This window comes from Prionailurus bengalensis, chromosome C1, assembly GCF_016509475.1.
Source record: "Prionailurus bengalensis isolate Pbe53 chromosome C1, Fcat_Pben_1.1_paternal_pri, whole genome shotgun sequence".
Lineage (NCBI taxonomy): Eukaryota > Metazoa > Chordata > Mammalia > Carnivora > Felidae > Prionailurus > Prionailurus bengalensis.
The window spans coordinates 219,788,907-219,809,993 of record NC_057345.1 but is presented as its reverse complement, the minus strand read 5'-3'; the positions used below and the strand labels follow the sequence as shown (position 1 = coordinate 219,809,993).

Here is a 21,087-nt window from a genome sequence, read left to right as displayed (position 1 = left end):
GACAGAGCACGAGCAGGGGAGGGGCAGAGAGAGCGGGAGACGCAGGATCCGAAGCAGGCTCCAGATTCCGAGCTGTCGGCACAGAGCCCGATGCGGGGCTCGAACCCATGAACTGCAAGATCATGACCTGAGCCGAAGTTGGATGCTTAACCAACTGAGCCACCCGGGGGGCCCTGAAAGAAGTTATTTTTAAGTAGCACTTGGCATGACAATAAGAAATCAAGGGAGGAGCATGCGACTCTTGATCTCAGGGGTGTAAGTTCAAGCCTCTACGTTGGGTGTGATCTGAAAGCAGAAAGAAAGAAAAAGGAAGAAAGAAAGAAAGAAAGAAAGAAAGGAAGAAAGAAAGAAATCAGGGAAAATGCTAACATGTTAAATGCCTACCACGAGGAATGGCTGATTGAAGTCCCAGCTCACTGAGTTACTAAGTACAATGAATGAATTCAATAAACAAAACCTTCGAGTACTACCATGTGCGGGCTCTCTTTTAAGCACTACAAGTCCTTTGGCCATTCTGTGCTGTACGTGTCACCATGCCTGTCGCGAAAACGAAAGGGAGTGGACTCAGTGAGACAGAAGGTTGGCCTTGAGCCTGGCGGGTGGCAGGTGGCCGGCGCTGTGTGGCTCTGGGTTGGGATGGCCTTCGTCTTGGGCGCCCCCTAGCGGCCTCTGACTCTTGTGCGCCCCTAGCGGCCGCCGGAGCGGGGCTGCAGTGCAGGGTCACGTCTGTGCGCCAGTTCTGGCCCTGGCTCAGCAGCACACCCCCTTTCTTTCCAAGGCCCCCCGCCCTCCAGCGAGCCTCGCGGGACTCAGCGGGTGGTAGCCCGCCATCCCCTGGGCCGGCGAAGGAGCAGGAAAGGCACAGGCGGTGGCTTGGGTTGGCGTCTGTGCAATTTGTTCCCTGACCCACAAAATCATTTCCAGCTGTGTGCGGTGACCTTCCCGGGGGCCAGGACTTGACAACTAGAGAGCAGTTACCTTTTAAAAATTATGAGGAAGGAAACTATGAACGAAGAAAGTCCCCCTTCCAAACCCTTCAGTAGGAATTCATTGCTATATTGGCATCAGTTTTGGAAATCTTTGTTAAAAATTGTTTTATTTTGATATAAGTTTATTTATTTTTGAGAGAGAGAGAGAGAGCACAAGCAGGGGAGGGGCAGAGAGAGAGGGAGACACAGAATCCCAAGAGGCCCCACGTGGGGCTTGAACTCACCAACCTTGAGATCATAAGGTGAGCTGAAATCAAGAGTCGGGTGCTTAACTGACTGAGCCACCCAGGTGCTCCAAGAAATCTTAAAAAAAAAATTTTTTTTATAACCTTTTTCAATTCATTTTTGAGAGACAGACAGAGCACAAGCCGGGAAGGGGCAGAGAGAGAGAGAGAGAGAGAGAGGGAGACACAGAATCTGAAGCAGGCTCCAGGCTCTGAGCTGTCAGCACAGAGCCGGACGCGGGACTTGAACTCACAAATCATGAGATCGTGACCTGAGCTGAAGTCAGACACTTAACCGAGTGAGCCATCTAGGCATCCCTAGAAATCTTTTTTTTTTTTTATTGAAACTTGGGGGATTGGGAAGAAAGAAGGGTGCTGGAAAGGCTGGTTCCCTGTTGGCCGCCTTGGTGGCCAAGGATGAGGGGTGGTGGGCCTATTAGCTCTGGGAGCCAAGCGAGGCAGCTGGGCAGTGGGGGCTGTGGGAGGGCGCAGGTTTGCTCGGTGCTCTGTCTGTGGCCCTCAGGCACTGGACAGGGGACCAAGCATTCCCCCTGGGGACACACAGACGTTCCTGCCTCAGGCCTGTCGTCTTGCGTTCCCAAAGTTTAAGCATGGCTCTTCCTGGCTGGGGAGCCCAGCCTTCCTGAAGGCACGGGAGGCAGGACTGAGGCCCAAGTGAGACTTGTAGACACCACGCCCCTTCCTTCAGCTCTGGGGAAAGGGGAGTGGAGGCATCGGGACGCCACCCCTCCACCCCCGCCCTGCTCTCTTCTCCCAGGCAAGACCTAGAGCTGTCCTTGAACCTGGTTGGCTGTGGGGGTGACCAGAGCAGTGGACAGGGGCTCACCAAGCTGGTCTCCATCTGGCGGTTTCCCAAAGGGATCTGTTGGGAGCCTGCTGTGTTGGGCACCACGCAAGGGGCAGAGGTGGCCCGGGAGGGCTTGGGCTGCAAGGGACAGAGGTCGTGCAGAGAAAAGCCTACTCGGACTTGTGACAGCTGGAGTCGTAAACACCTGCTTGTGACCTGCCTGAACACACACACGGCTGGAGGTGACTGCCTCTCCCTGCCCTCACCCTCCTCGAACCCCCAGTTCCTGACTTTGCTACTCTCCTGGGAGGGGGGAGGCAGCCCAGGTGAGCGGGAGACTGGGGGGCTGGGGGTCAGAGGGCCCTGGCTTCAAACCCTGGCTCTAGCACCCACACTCGGGGACACCTGGACATGAGCTGTCGCCTCTCTGTGCCTCAGTCTCTCATCTGCAAAATGGACATAATCCCCAGTGCTGATACAGGCTGGCAGAGCAGAGGTAAGTCGCACGAGCATCCCTTGGTGGCAGCTTGATACACTTTGTTCCTTCGTTGCTCTCTTCCTAGCCTGGCCTGCTGCCCGCCCCCCACTCCCTCTGCTCCCAGCAGACTGGTTCTGCAGGCCTGTCCTTTTAACATCCTCTCACGTCCTTCCTCACGCAAGGGACCCTTCATTTCTTTGTTCTATTTCTGGACCAAAACAAGAAGAAAAGAAAAATCACCACGCGGGAAACACTGGCATCGGGGGAGAGGAGAACTGTCCATTTTTCTGAAAACAAGACAAAAAGAACAGTCTGTGTTGCCAGCTGCCAGTGCCCTTGAATGCACAGGTTCTGGGAACCCCGGGCACTGGCCACCGAGACCCCCCCCTCCGCGCCTGCAGCCTGGCTTTCCCCAGAGGGAGTGTGCCGTGCATCTCAAAGCGGGTTATGTCCACCTTGCCTCGTCCTACTGAGTCCCATGGTGAATGACAAGGCTCTCGTTTCCCTGCAGCTTCATCTGGCTGCTGTGGGCCAGCCGGAAAAGGCGACTGCCACCCGCGTGGCAGTTCCGTGGTTGGGGGACGTGGGCTCTCATGAGGGCCAGGTTGTGCCCTGCCCGCCTCCCATTCACAGGTGGAAGTTCTGACCCCCAGTTGCTGAGAATGTGACTGTATTTGGAGACAGGGACTTTGAAGGTGTAATTAAGGCGAAATGAGCTCACTGGGGTGGGCCCCCAACGCCGTACGACCGGTGCCCTTGTGGGAAGAGATCAGGACACAGACACGCACAGAGGGGAGGCCGCGTGAGGACACAGGGAGAAGGCTGCGTCTGCCAGCCGAGGAGAGAGGCCTCAGAAGAAACCAGCCCTGATGGGACCCTGGCCCGGGACTTCCAGCCTCCAGGACTGAGAGGGAATGCACGTCGGCTGTTAAGCTGCCCGGTCCGTGGGCCTTATGGCAGCTCGAGGTGGATGGTCCAGGCCTGCTCTGCGCCGACGGGGATGGGCCCCGGGATAGGAGGCAACACCCGCGTGGGGCACCGGTGAACGTTTCCCATCGTTATCATCATGACTCTTGTCTCTTGGACTTCCCTCCTGCACTCTGTGCCACGGAGGTGGGGACCAGGCCGCAAGACGGAGTAGGCACCCAGGCACGTGCATTCATGGCTATTCGCAGCCAGCAGTTGGTTCCCGATCCTTCGTGAACACGCACCGTCGTGGCCAAATTGACGTGCGCATCGTGTGGTGGGCACAGTGCTGACGGCGTTCTTTGCAAGGACTCCCTGAAGTACCTATAGTCATCGCTTTACGGGGGAGGAAACTGAGGCCCAGAGGGCTCGAGCCCCTTGCCTTGCCGATTTTAACAGGCAGGGCTAGGATCTGATCCGCTCCCGGGCCCTTTGGTGCTGTGGTCTCCATGCTACGACTTGGTTTCCTCTTTTAACGTGGGACTGTTTCTTGTAAGGAGAGGGTGCCAGGGAGAGCACCTCCTTCTGTGACCTGGGGTGGTCTGGGCAGGCGCTGGCACGCAGGGGCGGTCGTGATGAGCCACGTGCCATCGCCACTGGCCTCCTGCCCCCCCGCCCGCCTCCCACCCCAGAAAATGGCCTGGGGCAAACTGCCCAGGCCCCCCGGGAGTGTGTGTGTTGGGAAAGGGACTCCACTGAGCCAGGGAGCAGGGGATGGCTGTCTCCAGCTCAGGGAAGGTGGCTGGAGTGGGGGACGGGTAGACAGAGGGGTGACAGGGAGGGCCATAGGGCTACCTGCTCACGCTGCCCTCGATCTGGGGTTCTGACTAGATTTATGTGCTCCGACTAAGGACGGTGAGCCCATCTCAGCATGGTCCCGTGAAGAGGAAACCAAAGCCAGGTTCAAGTTCACCTCCCAAGATAGCCTTGAAAAGCACTGTAGGTCTTTCCTGAATTTGTTCTACGTGGAACCAAAGGGCGGTTGTATTTTCGGAAGAAGGAAAAGCATCCTAAAGCCTCTTCGCGCTCCCTCTCTGAGAGCCCCCAGACCGCTGCCTGGTTTCCCCAACGGTCTGCTCCCCCCCTGCTCCCCCCTCCATGTGCAGGTTCCCCCCTGCTCCCCAGACAGCTGCAACACCTGTCGACGATCCACCCGAGGCCATCTTTTCCAAGTTGGTGAAATGATCAGAGACGAGGAAGCTGCTTAGGGTTACACCCACCCCACACCCCCACGCTCGCTCATATTCATTCTCACATAATCACACACACTCACACACTCACCTCCACACTTACTCATACATAATCACACTCAAATACTCACCTACACACACCCCATACCTTCACACTCACACCCACTCGACCCCACATCCCACGCTCACCCCCCACTCACACACACACACTCCCCCACATACGCATGCACACACACCCTCATACGCACCCATCCCGCACCCCCACGGGCTCACACACACCTCCCACCACACCCCTGCACACGCACACGCTACACCCCAAATTGAGACAATTGCTTTCCTATTTTGTAACCTGCCTTTTCCAACGAACTCTATACCGTGAGAAAAATTCCCCAAGTATTTAATTTTAGGAAGGCCTTCTCCCATCATCTGGATTTAATTTCATGGCGCAGCCCTCTGACGTGGGCGCTGAGGACGTTTTCACTCGTTTGCGCGTATAAATAACGCCGGGTGAAGTCCTTTTGTGCATCTCTGATTACGTCCTCGGGATAAGTTCCTAGGAGGGATATTGCTGGGAATAAACATTTTAAGACTTGCAGCACGTGTTTCTGACTGGTCTTCCGTGACGATCGTACGGTTTTGTCTTTGGAAGAAGCGGAGGGAATTGGGTCTCCAGGCGGCTGGGCTTTCCTCCAGCGCTGCTGTGCGGCCTGCAGGGACCCCGTCCCAGACCCGGGCCTCCCAGCCCCCCCTCCCCCCGACGCCTCCCGGCGCCCCGTCCTGTCCTGTCCATGGACACTGGCCTGTTCGGACACTGTCGCACCTCAGAGCTGCCTCGCAGCTTGTGGGAAGCCCTGTCCCGGGAGCACTCTTACCCTGCGGGGCTAGCAGCCCTGGGGCACAATCTGTACTCGGCCAAGTCCATTTCTGAGTCCTCTCCCTTTATTTTTTGTTTTGTTTTTTGTGATTTTTTTTTTTTTTTTGAGTTTGACTTCCAACCAATTTTTTCTTCTAAAGGATCTCCACGACAAAGCTTTGGAGAAGGGACCGTTTCTCCGGCTCAGGACCCAAAAAAAATGAGTCCATCTTACTTCTCGAAGTAAAGCTGTTGTCACCTTCCCCAGCCAGCTTAGTGGGAGCGGGGTGGGTGGGAGTGAGTGTGAAAATATGGGTGAGCGTGGGTGGTGTGTGGGTGAGTGTGCGATTGCGCGTGAGTGAGCGTGGGGGGGAGTATGGGGCGAGCGTGTGAATGTGCACGTGTATGTGTGCAAGTGTGCATGTGAGTGTGGGTGAGAAGTGAGCGTGTGGGGTGAGCGTGTCAAGGCATTCCCCAGGCCCCTATCAAACAGGGGAAAGTCGTATGACACGACTCGCGGAAACAGTAACAACGCTGCAGTCGGGACCCAGCTGCCATATCACGATTGCTGGGACGCCACGTGGTACGGGAAGGCCACCGGATGCACCGAGAGCAGGCGCAGGCTGGCTGGGATCTGACTGGACCCCTCTCCGGCCGTGTGGCCGTGCGCAGGCTCTCTCTGTGCGCTTCCCCGCCCTGGGCTGTGGGAGAAGGGCGAAGAAGGGTGGCCGCTCCGACCGGCCTCCCGGTCCCCCGGGCCCTCCTGCTGGGCTGGGCACTCTGATGACAACACAGGGAGGACGGTCACTGGTGACTGGATTGCAGTCTACCCCTGCCCCTTTGTACCTTCCAGGTGGTCCTGGGAAGGAGCTGACAAAGGGCGGAGCACAGGCCGGCAGAGGGAGAGCGCGGGCCCTGGCCTGTGGCTGGCATCCCTGGGCCTGAGCAGGGCCCTCGGTGGGGGGGTCTGCAGCCCCCCCCCCTCCACCGTGGACTTCTGCAGACGGGGGTGGGAGGTGGGGCGAGGGGGGAGCCCAGGAGCCCCACTGCTCCTCAGCCAACCAGCCCTGGAGCATCTGGCGTCAATCGACGTGACCTTGGCAGGCGACCTTCTGCAAGGGCGCCTGCTCAGACGCCCCCCGACCCCCCCTCTTTGGACGGTTCCAGGAACAGCTCCCAAGGCATTTCAGACACTCCTTTTCCTTTAAATGTCAACTGCCTCATCGGTAACCCTTGGAGGGGCGCTCACAGCCCGGATGTGGGACAGGACAGGCTGAGAGCCTGGCCTCGGGGGACCAGGGTGGGTGGGGGCGGCAGGACAGGGCTGCGGTGGCGGCGGGGGGGGGGGCTCCCCTGTGGGAACAACGGCCCGCACCCTGGCTTTGGGAACAACGCGTGTTCTCAGGAGCTCCTGGGACAGCTGGCCCGGTCCTCTCACCTGACTGGCTGGGGTCTGGAAACAGCTTTCGTGGCAGGTTATGAACAGTTCCCAAAGTTGTCCCCGCGGTGGCCTGTGCAAAGGGGAGAACCGAGGGGCCACCCAGCTCCTGAGTTTGCTGAGTGTACTGGACTGAACAGTGTCCCCCCCCCCCCCCCCCAGTTCCTGCTCTTTGCAGATATTAGTTCAATTAAAACCAGGTCATACTGGGTTCAAGTGGGCACCATCTAACATGACCGGCCTCCTTGTAAGGAAAAACAGAGACGCGCAGCGAAAAGGCCGCTGATGGCGTGTACAGCCACAAGCTAAGGCCAAGGACCACCCAGGAAGAGCAGAGGCTGGAAGGGGCAGGAAGGAGCCTCCCCCAGAGCCCTCAGACAGAGCGCGGGCCTGCCAGCCCCTCCATGTCAGAACACCGAGAGAATAAATTCTGTGGTTTAAGCCGTCTGGTTAGTGGCAATCTGTTCTTCTGCCCCAAGAAACGAATAGGAAAGTCTTTTGTTTTATTTAGTTATAACAAAGTTTCAATCATACTAACAATAGAAAAATTCTGCCTTTAGTCAGTCAAAGTTAGCACCCAGCTGCTGGCATTTGGTTTTTTGGCCTCCGCCTTGTGATGTGCGAACACTTGGCCATGAACACAGACTGGGCGGACGGAAAGTGCCCCGGCCGGGTAGAGCTGTGCCTCTGTCCCAGCCGAGCCCGGCCTCCCCTGCTGACCGTGGTGACCCGGCCACGAAGCTGGACGCCTGAATACGCTCTCCGGTTCCTTCACTGCAGACCTATTTCGCCCGAAGGAAACTTCCAGATCAGGTGCACCTACATACTCAAATGTACTTACAAACACACACTCCAAAGTCAAACCTAAACATTTAAAAATTATCCGCAATGGCGAAGATACGCAAACAACAGAAACATCCATCAGCGGATGTAAAGATAACGTGTGATATACACATACGACGGAACATTATTCGCCTTATTTAAAAAAAGAATTTTTTTAATGTTTGTTTATTTTTGAGAGAGAGAGAGAGAGACAGAGCTCAAGAGGGGAAGGGCCAAAGAGAGAGGGAAACACAGAATCTGAAGCAGGATCCAGGCTCTGAGCTGTCAGCCCAGAGCCTGGCGTGGGGCTCAAACTCACAAACTGCGAGATCACGACCTGAGCCGAAGTCAGACGCTTAACTGACTGAGCCACCCAGGTGCCCCACATTATTTGCTTTTTAAAAAAGGAGGACATTCTGCACCATGAGGCAGCATGCATGAACCCTGAAGACAGTATGCTAAATGAAACAAGCCAGTCACAGAAAGACAAATACCGCGGGCATCCGCCTATACGAGCTCTCTAGAATAGTTACATTCATAGAAGCAGAGGGTGGAATGGTGGTTGCCAGGCTCTGGGTAGCGGGGTGTGGGGGAGGGAGGTCGCTAATCCATGGGCATAAGGTCTCAGTGAGGCAGCTGATCTGCTCCAGAACCCTGCTGCCTACGGCCCACGGCACTGAATCGTACTCTTAAAAATGTGCTAAGAGGGTAGACCTTACGTTAAACGTTCTCGCAACAATAAAACAACAACAACAAAAAACTAGAAAAAAAAAATTTGTCTCTAAAGTCCAAACTCAATTTTTGTGCACTTTAATACACGTTTCATAACCCCCCTCCCCAAATACTTAAAAACTGTCGTTCTGTTCTCTTCCATTAGCTGGGGCCATTTAATTTTATTTCATTTTTTTTTAAATTTTATTTGAGACAGAGAGAGAGAGTGAGTGAGGGAAGGGGAAGAGAGAGAATCCCAAGCAGGCTCTGCACTGATAGCATGGAGCCTGATGAGGGGCTCGAACCCATGAACCGGGAGATCGTGACCTGAGCTGAAGTCAGCCGTTTAACCGACGGAGCCCCGCAGGCGCCCCAAGTGGGGTAATTTTAAAGTAGTAACACTGTTCAGCGTTGCACTGTCTGCAGAGTGTTTTCATAATAGCAACTGCCAGGCCCCGCCTACTGCTCTGAGACCCAGCGCGGCCTTAGCGCAAGGTGTGATAGGACTCCTGTCAGCCTCGCTGGCACAGGGACCCCCACGGCCTTGCACCACCTTGACCTTCCTTCCCTCCCTGGCGACACCACGACCGCCTGCACCCGAACTCCCGTCCTGGCAACTCGGAAAACCCGGACTAAGACGCCTCCCTGAGTTACCCCAGTACCCCTGGCGGGAGATGTTGCCATCATCCCCATTTCATGGATGAGGACATTGAGGCACGGAGCGGTGGGGCGTCGGGGGGACAGGGAGGAAGGTGGTTCGCTCCTTGAGGCCGAGCTCGGCCTTTTCTGTCGAGTTTCAGGGTAATTGTCTCTTCACGGCTATGATGACAGGAAACACGCTTTTCGAAGTTTTAAAATAGGCGCACCGTGGTTTTTCCAGAACATCCCACGTTCTGAACTTGAGCACACTTGGTGAAATCTTTCAGAGTCGACCTGTTACATTGAAGCGCTCTGAAAACAGTCTCCCACAAAACACCATCCTCTGATTTTCAGAGACCAACTCTCTCTAGTCTCTTTCCTTTTTAAAGTTTTTTATTAGAAAAAATATTTACTTACTTTGAGAGAGAGAGAGAGACAGAGAGCGCGCACCAGCAGGGGAGGGGCAGAGAGGAGAGACAGAATCCCAAGCAGGCTCCACACCAGCAGCACAGAGCCCGACGTGGGCCTCGAACTCACAAACCGTGAGATCAGGACCTGAGCCGAGATCAAGAGCTGGACGCTTAACCGACTGAGCCACCCGGGCGCCCCTCAGTCTGCTTCCTTTGAATGTGACAACGGTCACGAGGGGCCTCACATTAAGACGTGAACCAGTGGCCTGCTGTCCCATGAAAGGTTACTTTTCTCCATCCAAACTGTAAAGTCTTACTAACCTGTGGCCACTGGTAGAGCACAAGCGAGCACCCGCCTGGAGAAGGCGCAAGGCAGCATCTCCACGAAAATGCAACCCCCCGACCCCCCACCACCGCGACACCGGGCCGCGTGCAACAGCACCAGGTGCGACTCTTCAGCGACGCAACGCAAGACTGGAGTGACTCCTGTCTGAGAGTAGCCATGTTTGTGAGCCCACGCACACAGCACAGCCACACCCGCCCACGCCACACACCATACACCACGCACGCCTTAGGCTGGCCAAGCGCTTGGGAACAAGGGAGGGCCTTGTCTTGAAGATGCCACAGCCCTAAAGCTGATTCTGGAAGGATTCTTCACTCAGCCCCGGTGGAGCCCTGGGGCTCCATGGGGCCCCGACCACCCGTAGGGGCTTGAGGATGATGGGGCTGCCTGGGAGCTGGGGGCCCGGGTCCCTGCCGCCAGGGGTATGACCTCGGACGAGAGGGCTTCATTGAAAATGACCCCGGAAGCAGCAATGGAGGGAGCAGGCCCCGTGGGCCAGCCAAGCCGGCACCTTCAGCAGGTGCACGTATAACCAATATGTGAGGAAAGACCAGCGAGGTCAGGCTGGGGGCTGCCCTCTTCCCCGCGGCCCGTGTCACCTTTGCTCTCAGGGGACGATGTTTATGAAGACAGACTCCAGCCCACAACTCCCACTCCCGGCCACCTTCCGCTCCTGAGACGGCGCCCGTAGCCGAGACCCACGGAGGCCTGGGCCCTCGGCCCCAAGCTCTTCCCGCACCTGCTTCCTTTCCTGGGTTCTGAACCGTAACCACTCGTGCCACAGCGTCCTCGGGGAGAACCCAGGGATGCATAGAGACAATTGCCCGTTTCCTTCCAGCTCGCATGGCCCCAAGTCTCTGACCCGTGAAGGCGGAGGACGCGAGGAGCGAACACTGCAGCCTGACCAGCCCCTCCCCGAGGCCCTGGGGTGTGGACCCCGGGGTCCCTGTTGGTTCTTGAGGCGATCGCCCTGCCGTTAGGACCGCCTGGGCTTCTTTCCTGTAAGGCACGACCACGCTGTAGCCAGGGCGCCTGTGGTTCAGCGCAGAAACGAGAGAAGCCCCAGCAGGGAACCCGTCTGTGACGCCTCTGCAGGCCGGGGGCCTGCCCGTGATGGGAGCACCTTTGCAGGGCCAGCAGGTGCCCAGGAAGAGGCTGGGGGGGGGGTTGAGTTACCCGAGGGGGCTGTCGAGGGTTGGGTCTGCTCAGCTGAGTGGGGTGGTAGGTGACCCCGTGTGCTTGTGGTACGCTAATGCTGAATATTCCAGAAGGTAATGGCGTTGGGCCCCTGCGTAAGGGCAGGCTGGCCAGAAGGGCAGAGGGAGAGGCAGAGTCTGGAGGTGATGGGCGTGACATCCCATTAGTCTGAACTCAGAGGTCTGAACTCAGAAGACATCAGGGAGGAACACTGTGGAAGCTCCCTGCGGGCATTCAGAACCTTCGGGAAGGTGGCTGTAAGCAACTGTGAACGGAAAAGCAGCAGCCGCCTGGAGGGGCGCACTGGGGTGTAATGGCCGGTAGAGCCCCGGGGCGCAGAATGCAAGTGGGTACCTGGGCCTGAGGGGGCATCTCTGAGGAGGGGCCTCAGCAAAAACTGAACACACCCGGCCTCCTCCTGTCTGCGAACGGCCGTCCTCTGAGCCAGCGGTTGGGGTGGGGGTGGGGGTGGGGCGGGGGCCTCAGAGGCCCACGGGAGCATCTTCAGGGCACACAGCGCCTCGGCGCCATCATCCCCACAAAGGTCCCTGTGACCGAAGAAGGGGAATCCGAAGGGGTTAGTGTTCCTCCCACCTTTCTACTCTCAGTGGTCCATACCCCGAAATAACGACGCTCCCCAAATTCGAGGACGTCCTTTTTCATTTTTTAAAATATTTATTTTTGAGAGACAAGAGAGAGCCAGAGCAGGAGTGGGGCAGGGTCAGAGAGCGGGAGACACAGAATCCGAAGCAGGCTCCAGGCTCCGAGCTGTCAGCACAGAGCCCGACGCGGGGCTCGAACTCAGGAACTGTTAGATCATGACCTGAAGTCGGACTGAGCACCCGGGCGCCCCCTTGAGGACATCCTTTGAATCACAAGCCACTTATCCCCAGTTCGGCGGGAGGATGGAACGTCAGGAGACAGAGGTCGGAACCCTCCCCGGAAATCATGACAATTAGGCTCCCCCTCCCTCCTAGCATCTGGGGTCCCCACCTGGGTCGCTTCGAACTCCAGCCAGGGGGCTTTCAGGTTAACGCCTGCGCCACGGCCATTCCGAAATCCTGTTAGCTCTTCCTGGGGGACAAAACAAGGGATCTGGGGCCTACTCTGCCGTCAGGGCGCCCGAAGCTCTCGCCTGTCGCCCCCCCCCCCAACCCCCCAACGCCCCCCCCCCCCCCCCCCCCCCCCCCCCCCCCCCCCGCCGCGACTGCAGGCCTACACGACGCCCTCTGGGCGCTTGCTCCTCCAGACCACCAGCGCCGTCACAAGCAGGGTCACCAGGATGGGCACCGCGATGAAGGGGCAGAGGATGCTTCGGGGCGGGTCCCGCACAGCCCGGCCGGAGACGGGGCAGTTCCTGAAGTAGTGTTGGTGGACGGCCACAAAGAACTTGTCCACGGCCGCATTCGGCCAGAAGCAGCCCAGCTGGTCCGCCACGTGCCTGGTGCAGTCAGTGAGCACTTTGTAGCTCCTGCGGGTGCAAAAGCGGCTCATTAGCCCCTGCGCGGGCAGAGGCCCGAGGCAGGACCCGGCCGGGGCTCTTCGCCCCATCCCCCCCGGCGCCGATCAGCCCCGGGGGTCCTCGCCCGGCCGGCTCCAGCAGAGGAAGGCCCTGGAAGGTCCTGTGGGGGCTCCCGGAGGTCCTGCAGGCCCCCACGCCCTGGAAGGCGGGCTGGGGCTCGGGGACGTCCCTCCTCGCTTCTGGGATTCCAGGGACCGGGACGCACCTGCCGGGGCAGCCTACAAGGGGGGCCAGTCAGGCGCGTTCCGACCGCGGCCTGGCTCAAGAAGCCGTCAGGGCACCAATCCGCAGCCTCTCCAGCACCTCGCTGTCCCCTCCCCCAGGCAGGCCTCCCAGCCTGGAAGGCGGGGCTCCCCACCGGGCCTGGTCTCCCAGCACCCCCCTTCCCCCCTCCCGCTGGAGCCTCCCGGAGCATTCATCACCTTTCATGGTGCAGAGCCACATCTTAATTTTATTCATTGGGTGGAAATGCTGAGGACAGGGATCTGGTCTGTTTTGTTCATCTCTCCAGTCCCAGTGCCTAGAAGGGTGCTTGGGACGTGGCAGGCGTGAGTCGGCTGTTTGGTCCTTTTTTTATTGTGGTAAAATAGAAATCATGTTTGCTTGTTTGGGTTTTTTGTTGTTGTTGTTTGTTTTTTGTTGTGTTGTGGGTTTTTTTTTTTTTGCTATTTTTACCGTTTAAAAATTTTTATCTATTACTTTTTTTGACAGAGAGAGAAAGAGAGAGCATCCCAAGCAGGCTCTGCACTGTTAGCATAGAGCTCGACGTGGGGCTGAATCCCACAAACTGTGAGATCGTGACCCGAGCTGAAACCAAGAGTCGGATGCTTAACCAGCTGAGCCACCCAGGCACCCCAAGTAAATTACTTTTTAATAAATGAAGATTGAAATTGGGGGATATTAAGATGTGGTTTCCAGAAGATGAGTCCCTTCTGCTTCTACTTAGCAGGTAGAAAGTTGTAAAACAAACAGACAAAAAAACCCAAAACAACAACAACAACAACAAAAGCCAAAGAAACCACAAAACCCTATGTTTTCTGGAGTCCGTCAGAGAGTAGAGACCACAAACCAACGAAGTAACTCGTTTCAAGGACCGTCCCGCCTGGGGCAGAGCACGGGAACAACAGACATGAGAAGAAACCCACTACTGACAGACTGCAAAGACCAACTAAGCCTAGAAGGTCAGTCTGGAATTCCTGGGGCCCCAGACACCCCGGTGGTTTTGTGACTCCCCACTTTTTCCCACGAGGCTCCAGCGGGTGCTCGTGAGAAAGATTAGTGGCAGGCAGGGGACTGGCTGTCCCTTGGGGCCAGGCACAAACACTGCACGTTTTTTGAATACTTCTCATGTAAGAATCGACAGCGTGTGACCCCTGCAGGAAGAGTGGCTGATGGCGACGAACAGACCACAGCCCTTCCCACTTTCCCAGAGCCTCCCCGCCTGGGGAGCTACGCCCTCAGCGGCCGAGGGAGGGACGGCACAGCCTGTCGGTGCCAGGGCACAGGAGAGACGCACTAGGGCTGACAGAGGAAGGGGAAAGACTCTTCCCCCTCGGGAGAGCAGGCCTGGGATCCTGCATGATACCAAACAGAGGGGCAGGAATCTCCCAGCCAAGATCCCACGGACCCAGAGCAGAGTTGGGCCACCACAGGGAGTGGCCCGAAGGCATGTGGCCTGTCTGAGCTGAGGCTCTGTCCCCAGCATAGAACCGCAAGCAGCAACTGTCTGCTACCTGGACAAGGTGGAGAGAGACCGGCTCAGGCGTGCAGGGTGGGACACTGCCCCGAGGAAGATTCACCAGCCTGCTCTGAAAGTGACCACGGCGGCCACAAAACCCAGACCCAGCTCAGTTCCTGACAGGATGGACTCCAACCCCACACCAACAGCCTGGCGGGAGAGGGTGACCCACTGCCAGAGATGAACACTAGTCGCCTCCGTCTCTGATGTTCTCTCCACGAATGTTCCGTATTCAGATACGAAGTTACGAACTTTTCACTCAGGAGCAACAAAACCCAAGCAACGCGTTGCCAAGAGACAAAACAATGAACAGAATCAGACTCATTGATGACCTAGATGTTGAAACTATTATGCAGGGACTTTGAGGAGATGATCACGACAAGGGGTCTAGGTGAGAAATCAGATAATCTACACCCACAGAGCCTTGTAGCAGAGATGTGAAGCTGTAAGAAAGCTAGAGAGAAATTCTAGAAATAAAATGGACCCGGTATCAGAGAGAATTCCCTTGATGGGCTCATCAGCAGGTCCGGCATCTGAGGAATGAGTGAGTGAGCGTGAAGGCAGGTCAGTAGGAATTCCCCAAACCGAAACACAGAAAGAAAAAACAGAGCATCCCTGTGGCGAGTTAAAAACACTATCAACGTTATATCAAGTCCAACTTGTAATCTGAGTCTCCAGGAGGAGGAGAAGGAATGGGGCAGAAAAAGTATTTGAAGAGATAATGGCTGAAAAGTTTCCCAGAATAGGGAGATAACGGTCTGCAAATCCAAGAAGGTCAGAGAACCTCAAACAGGGCAAAAAACAAAACAGCAAATAAAGAACCACACAGACCCATTGGTCAAACAAGCATCTGAAAACCAAAGATAAAGAAAAAAACTTCCAAGAAAAAAAAATCCTAGAGTCTGTCAGAGAAAAAAGACACTTACCACGAAGCAATGGCAGGGTCTCAGCAGACATTTTACAAGAGACTGTGCAGGCCAGGGACAATGGGGTGGCTAACGGTGGGGAACACAGCCCCGTCTGTCCAGAGTCCCGTACCCAGCAAAAGTAGCTTTCACACATGAAGTTGCCAATAAAGACTTTCTCAGAAACAAAAAGAAGCTGAGAGAGAATTCATTGCCAGAAGGCCTGTGCTTTAAGAAATGTTAGTTTTTTTTTTAATTTTTTAATGTTTATTTATACTTGAGATAGAGAGAGAGAGGGAGAGAATGAGCAGGGAAGGGGCAGAGAGAGGAAGCCACAGAATCCAAAGCAGGCTCCAGGCTCCGAGCTGTCAGCACAGAGCCTGATGCGGGGCTCAAACTCACGGACCGCGAGATCATGACCTGAGCGAAGTCGGATGCTCAACTGACGGAGCCCCCCAGGCACCCCAGAAATGTTAGTTTTTCATTCAGAGGAGTATAACAGATGAAGTAAACGGATACCGTCAAAATGAAGATGTTTAAAGATCCTTTTCTGAACTTTCTGACTTTTGAGCTAGAAATCCAATCGACGCTGGGAAAGGCTGGGGTGTGTCCAGCAGCCAAGCGCCCCTCCACCACAGCGCCTGTTATGTGGTCTCCAAATCGCTGAGTCACTGCCCCGAGTGCACTGGGACCGCGGGCCCTCCTCGGTCCGCGTGGGGGGGCTGGGAGGGTGGGGCCCCAGGAGGGACAGAGCGGGCTGAGGCGGCAGCAGTTGGCGTGTGTGGGACCCGTGCCCGACGGGGTGTGCGGTCTTCCCAAGAGAACAAGGACTCGTGTTTCAAGTCAAAACAGAAGTGGAGAGAGCCACAGGAAGTCATGACAGGCTGGGTCTCACGGTGAGAAGAAATGAATCAGCACGTATCAGGTGCCCGGCCCACGGTAAGTGCTGAATGTGGCAGGTGTTGTGAAAGCCCAAAGTCCAGCCTTCTGAGCTGGGTGTCGATCAGCTACGGGGACACGCGTCACAAGCACTGGTTTGGACGACCTGTCTTCTCCCCTGCCTCAGACCCACCAAGCCCCCCAGTAGTTTCTGGGGTTCGGCAGGACAGACACGCCGTCCTAAACGTTGCCCCCCCTCCTCTGTGCCTGGGGGTGGAGCGGGGACACCCCCAGGAAGAGGTATTGCCACCCCTGGGCCGGCCAGCCAGGAGAGGGAGGAGCCCCTGACCCAGGAGATGAGACCCTGCAGACCCCACGCAGAGGCCATGCGGAGGCTGAGCGCCCGGGGTGGGCTATTCTGGGATCAGGCACTTTCTCCTTGAAATGTTATCTTCCAGTTTGCAAAGCCACCGCCGTCTAAAAATATCTCCAACATGCAGTCAGCCGTCCACATCCTGTTTATTTATACAGAAGTGACAGCTGAAACTTTCAATAAATATTTGGAGCCCTGTCAGCAAGGGGGTGATAAGAGAACTCCCCTCGGAGTGTAGACATTCTTCTCTTCAGAAGAACACAGTACTGACTGAAGGGCCCAAAATAATCATGAAAAATATTCTCGCCTTAACCCTCTATTTTCAGTCCTCACATAACCAAACAGTTATCCTGTGTGTGTGTGTGTGTGTGTGTGTGTGTGTGTGTGTGGCAAGGACTTTCTATTCTGGGCCTTTAAGCAAACTTTGCTTGGAACGTTCCTGAACACGATGGTGGGAGTTTCCAATGTGTCTGGGTCCCAAGTCAAGGCTCCCGGCACCAAGACTTATGATTGTTTCCTCGCTGGCAAGAAGGCTGATGCCCACTCCTGCCCCAGGCAAGGTGTCTGCTCTGGGGACACTGTGGTCGCTGGTGTCCCCCAGGTAGCCCTGACTGGTCCTGATGTGGAGTATCTGAGCTGGGGCCCTGGCGCCCCAGGACCTGGATTCAAATCCCAGCCCCGCCGCCTATCCCGAGTAATCCTGGGATCGCCTTCCCCCTATCCGGGCGAGCCCTGGCCTCCTTATATGCAAATGAAGACACCACTTGGCAGGGTTACCGGGCAGATCAAGTGAAATGAGGTCAAGGGCCCCACATACAGCAGGTGCTCAATAAGTGGATGTTACCTCATCCCTTCCTTCTGAACAACTGGCGTGTGGCTTACAAAGTAGTCACTTCTTGTTCTACAAACCTGAACAAAAGCAGACCAGGCCACCTGAGTCTAAGCCTCCAAAATCCGAGGAGGAACCACTTTTGGACTTAGGTTCACTTTATCCGCATCAATAGCTTCACCCATCCCCCCGGGACCACGCGCCCCTCCCCCCCCACCGTGGGTTCCCGCAGCCCCATGCACCTGCCGTGGGGAGCAGCAGCTGGGGGTGAATGTGACTGCCCCGCGCTGGCCCAACGGGCCTGTCAAAATGCTTGATGACACGGCGGGGAGGCTCTCGGATAGCTGGCGAGGTGGGCAGGTGGGTGTGAGACTCAGAGCCGTACCCATGACGCTTTTGGCTAAACAGCCCTTCTGGAAACACAAATGACTAATACACAGCCCAGAAAAAGTTTAACCCCGCTCTTAAGAAAAACAAAGAGGGGCGCCTGGGTGCCTTAGTCGGTTTAGCGTCCAACTTCGGCTCGGGTCATGATCTTGTGGTCTGTGAATTCAAGCTCGCATTTCAGAGCCTGGAGCCTGCTTCGGATTCTGTCTCTCCCTCTCTCTCTGCTCCTCCCCTGCTCACGCTCTCTCTCCCTCAAAAATAAATAAACATTAAAAAAAATTAAAAAAAAAAGAAAGAAAGAAAAACAAAGAAGTGAATGTCCAAATTTAAAAATAACGCTTGGCGCTGGGGAAGGTACCGTGAGATGACGCAGGTCCTTGTGTCATTGCTAACAGAAGACAAACTGGTAAACATTTTCCCGAAAAGCGATTCAGCAATATGCGCCAATAACCTCACAAGTGTGGATGCCCTTTGGCCCAGTATTTCTTTTCTGGGAATTATCTGAAATTAATAACATAAAATGTAGACAAAAGTAGTGTAAGAAGATGTTCATGGCGAATTTCTAATTATGGAAAACAGCCCACAACGGGACTGCCAGGAAAGAACCGGCTTCTAAAAGCCTCCCCGCTCTCTGCACCTCCCCCTTCAGGCTCGCAGCCCTGGGTGCCTAACCCCGCCCCACCAGCCACCTCCAGGCCCCTCCAGTTCCAGCAGCCCCCCTGCAGGAAGGGCGAGGCCACTAGATGGCGCCCCTCCTGGGGACCTCCTCTCTGTGGTCTCTTCCCCTGGGGACGCTTCTCCCGCCTGTCAGCTCCTCCCGTGCGGTCACATCCCCCAGGACCCCCCATCCGGGCTCCTGAGGCTTCCCCTCCATCGCCTGGAGCGACCTCGCCCGCCCGCCGGGAGAGGCTCCCCGGTCCTCCCCACCTCCCTGGTCAGAGGGAGGGGCGTCCACACTCCGCAGACCCCTTGCTGTGACCCTCCCACCCCCATCGGAAGCCGGGTCCCGTCCACATCCAGCTGTCACCACACCTGGCTTCCAGGTTTCCCGTGCCCCCAGCTCCAGCCCCTGGGAGCCCTTGTCCAGCCCCTGACTTGTCATGGACTTCTCCCCACCTCCTCCAGGGGTGTCCCTGCCCTCCTGTGGCCCTGTCACTGTGTCCAGGAGTAGGCAGCAGTGACTTGTCTCGGTGGGTTATTGTGACCCACCTTGCTGATAATAGCATCCACCTTCCTTCACAATTCGGGCCAGAGGCCTTGGCCTCTCTGCACCCCTTCTCTGCTACTCCACCCAGCTTGGTCAGGGGCGGCCATCATATCCCTCCCTCTTCTCCTCTCCTCTGCACCCCTGCGCTCAGTCCATGATTGGCTGTCTCACCCCTGCCCTCTTCCTGACGTCCAGCCCACTATCCGCATCTTTGCACCTTCCTCGTGCTGAATTCAAAAGCCTTCACGTAGCCCCCACCCTTGGCCATGTCCTCTCCTTCTCACCGGCCACAGGCCAGCTACACTGGCTGGTGCTTCTGCCTCAGGATCTTTGCACATGCCGCTCCTTCTCCGCGGAAGGCTCTTAACCCCATCTTCACCAGGCCAACTCTGCTCCTCCTTCGAATGTCACTTCCTCAAAAAGGCCTTTTTTTGATGCTTCAGCCTCATTCGGCTTCCTGGGAAAGTGGGGTTTCCTTCATAGATGTCTTACTTTGTCCTTGTACTTTAATTCACATGATGATTCACTCGCTCTTGGTCTCAACAACTAGCCTGCAAGCACCATGGGGGGAGGGGGACAGTATAAGAAGAAGACCAAATCCCACTTACCCTGTTGACAGAGTCACCTCAGGGGCAAAGGGGAGCCAAAGCTGAAGGAAGAGAGGGTCTGGGACAGGAGGCCAGCAGGAGGGGTGCCCACGGCACAGCCCATTCACACGGAGACAGCGGTATGAGAGCCCCGCGGTGTACAGATCACTTACAGGTGCCGGCGGCACAAGCCGGAGTCAGCCACGCCTTCACGTTGGGGACTTTTTTTTTTAAATATTTTTTTAATGTTTATTTATTTCTGAGACAGAGACGGAGCACGAGCATGGGAGGGGCAGGGAGAGAGAGAGGGAGACTCAGAATCCAAAGCAGGGTCCGGGCTCCGAGCTGTCAGCACAGAGCCTGACATGGGGCTCGAACTCACGAACTGTTGCATCATGACCTGAGCCGAAGTCGGATGCTTAACCAACTGAGCCACCCAGGCGCCCCTAGTTTTTGAGAGAGAGACAGAGTTTTTGAGCGAGAGACAGAGAGACAGAGCACGAGTGGGGGAGGGGCAGAGAGAGAAGGAGACACAGAATCCGAAGCAGGCTCCAGGCTCCAGGCTGTCAGCACAGAGCCCAACGTGGGGCTCAAACTCACAGGCCGTGAGATCATGACCTGAGCTGAAGTCAGTTGCTCAATCGACTGAGCCACCCAGGCACCCCTACGCTAGGGACCTTAACACCCCTTTCGGGGCTAAGCAAATTAAAACCAGTACCAAGTGAAGAAGCCTGACTCAGGGACTGCATGTGAAGTTTCTAGTCTACAGTCAATAAGCTTTTCAAGTCCACGGACTCTATTTAGGCAGCAAAGAAAAACAACAAATTCCCAAAGTGGAAACTCTAAGTCAGTATTCTTTGACTACAATATTAAAAACTAGAAATTAGTAAGAAAAGGATAAATTAAAAAAAAACCCAAAGTCTCTAGAAATGAAAGGGCATGCATATAACATTGAAGTCAAACAAGAACTTAATTTGATCAGAGACTATTAAGAAAACAATGGCGTGCTACGTGTAAAAATTAAGGGGATGGAGGCAAAATGAATTATGAGAAAAATCCACTGTTGTAAACTATCTTATTACTACACAAAATGATATGAAAATACGTGAAGTCTCCAAATGAAGGTATTTTTAAATTTCATTTTATTATTATTATTATTATTATTATTATTATTATTTTTAACATTTATTTATTTTTGAGAGAAAGGGAGAGAGAGCACGAACAGGGGAGAGGCAGAGACAGAGGGAGACACAGAATCTGAAGCAGGCTCCAGGCTCCGAGCTGTCAGCACAGAGCCTGACGCGGGGCTCGAACCCACAAACCGTGACATCGTGACCTGAGTCGAAGTGGGACGCTGAACCGACTGAGCCACCCAGGCGCCCCAAGACATTTTTTTTTAAAAATTTTTTTTTTCAACGTTTATTTATTTTTGGGACAGAGAGAGACAGAGCATGAACGGGGGAGGGGCAGAGAGAGAGGGAGACACAGAATCGGAAACAGGCTCCAGGCTCCGAGCCATCAGCCCAGAGCCCGACGCGGGGCTCGAACTCCCGGACCGCGAGATCGTGACCTGGCTGAAGTTGGACGCTTAA

The 21,087-nt window shown here is 55.6% G+C and overlaps 1 protein-coding gene across 2 annotated transcripts in view; it reads right to left on the bottom strand.

Moving 5' to 3' along the window:
• Window positions 1–12,251: 12,251 nt before the first annotated feature.
• The window catches only part of RAMP1 (receptor activity modifying protein 1), a 47,717-nt gene continuing 38,881 nt past the window's right edge, over window positions 12,252–21,087 (bottom strand). For both annotated transcript variants that reach the window (XM_043578322.1, XM_043578323.1), the window contains one exon: window positions 12,252–12,539. In XM_043578322.1, the coding sequence (XP_043434257.1) occupies window positions 12,284–12,539 (256 nt within the window). In that variant the 3' untranslated portion in view covers window positions 12,252–12,283. The remainder of the gene's footprint in view (window positions 12,540–21,087) is intronic.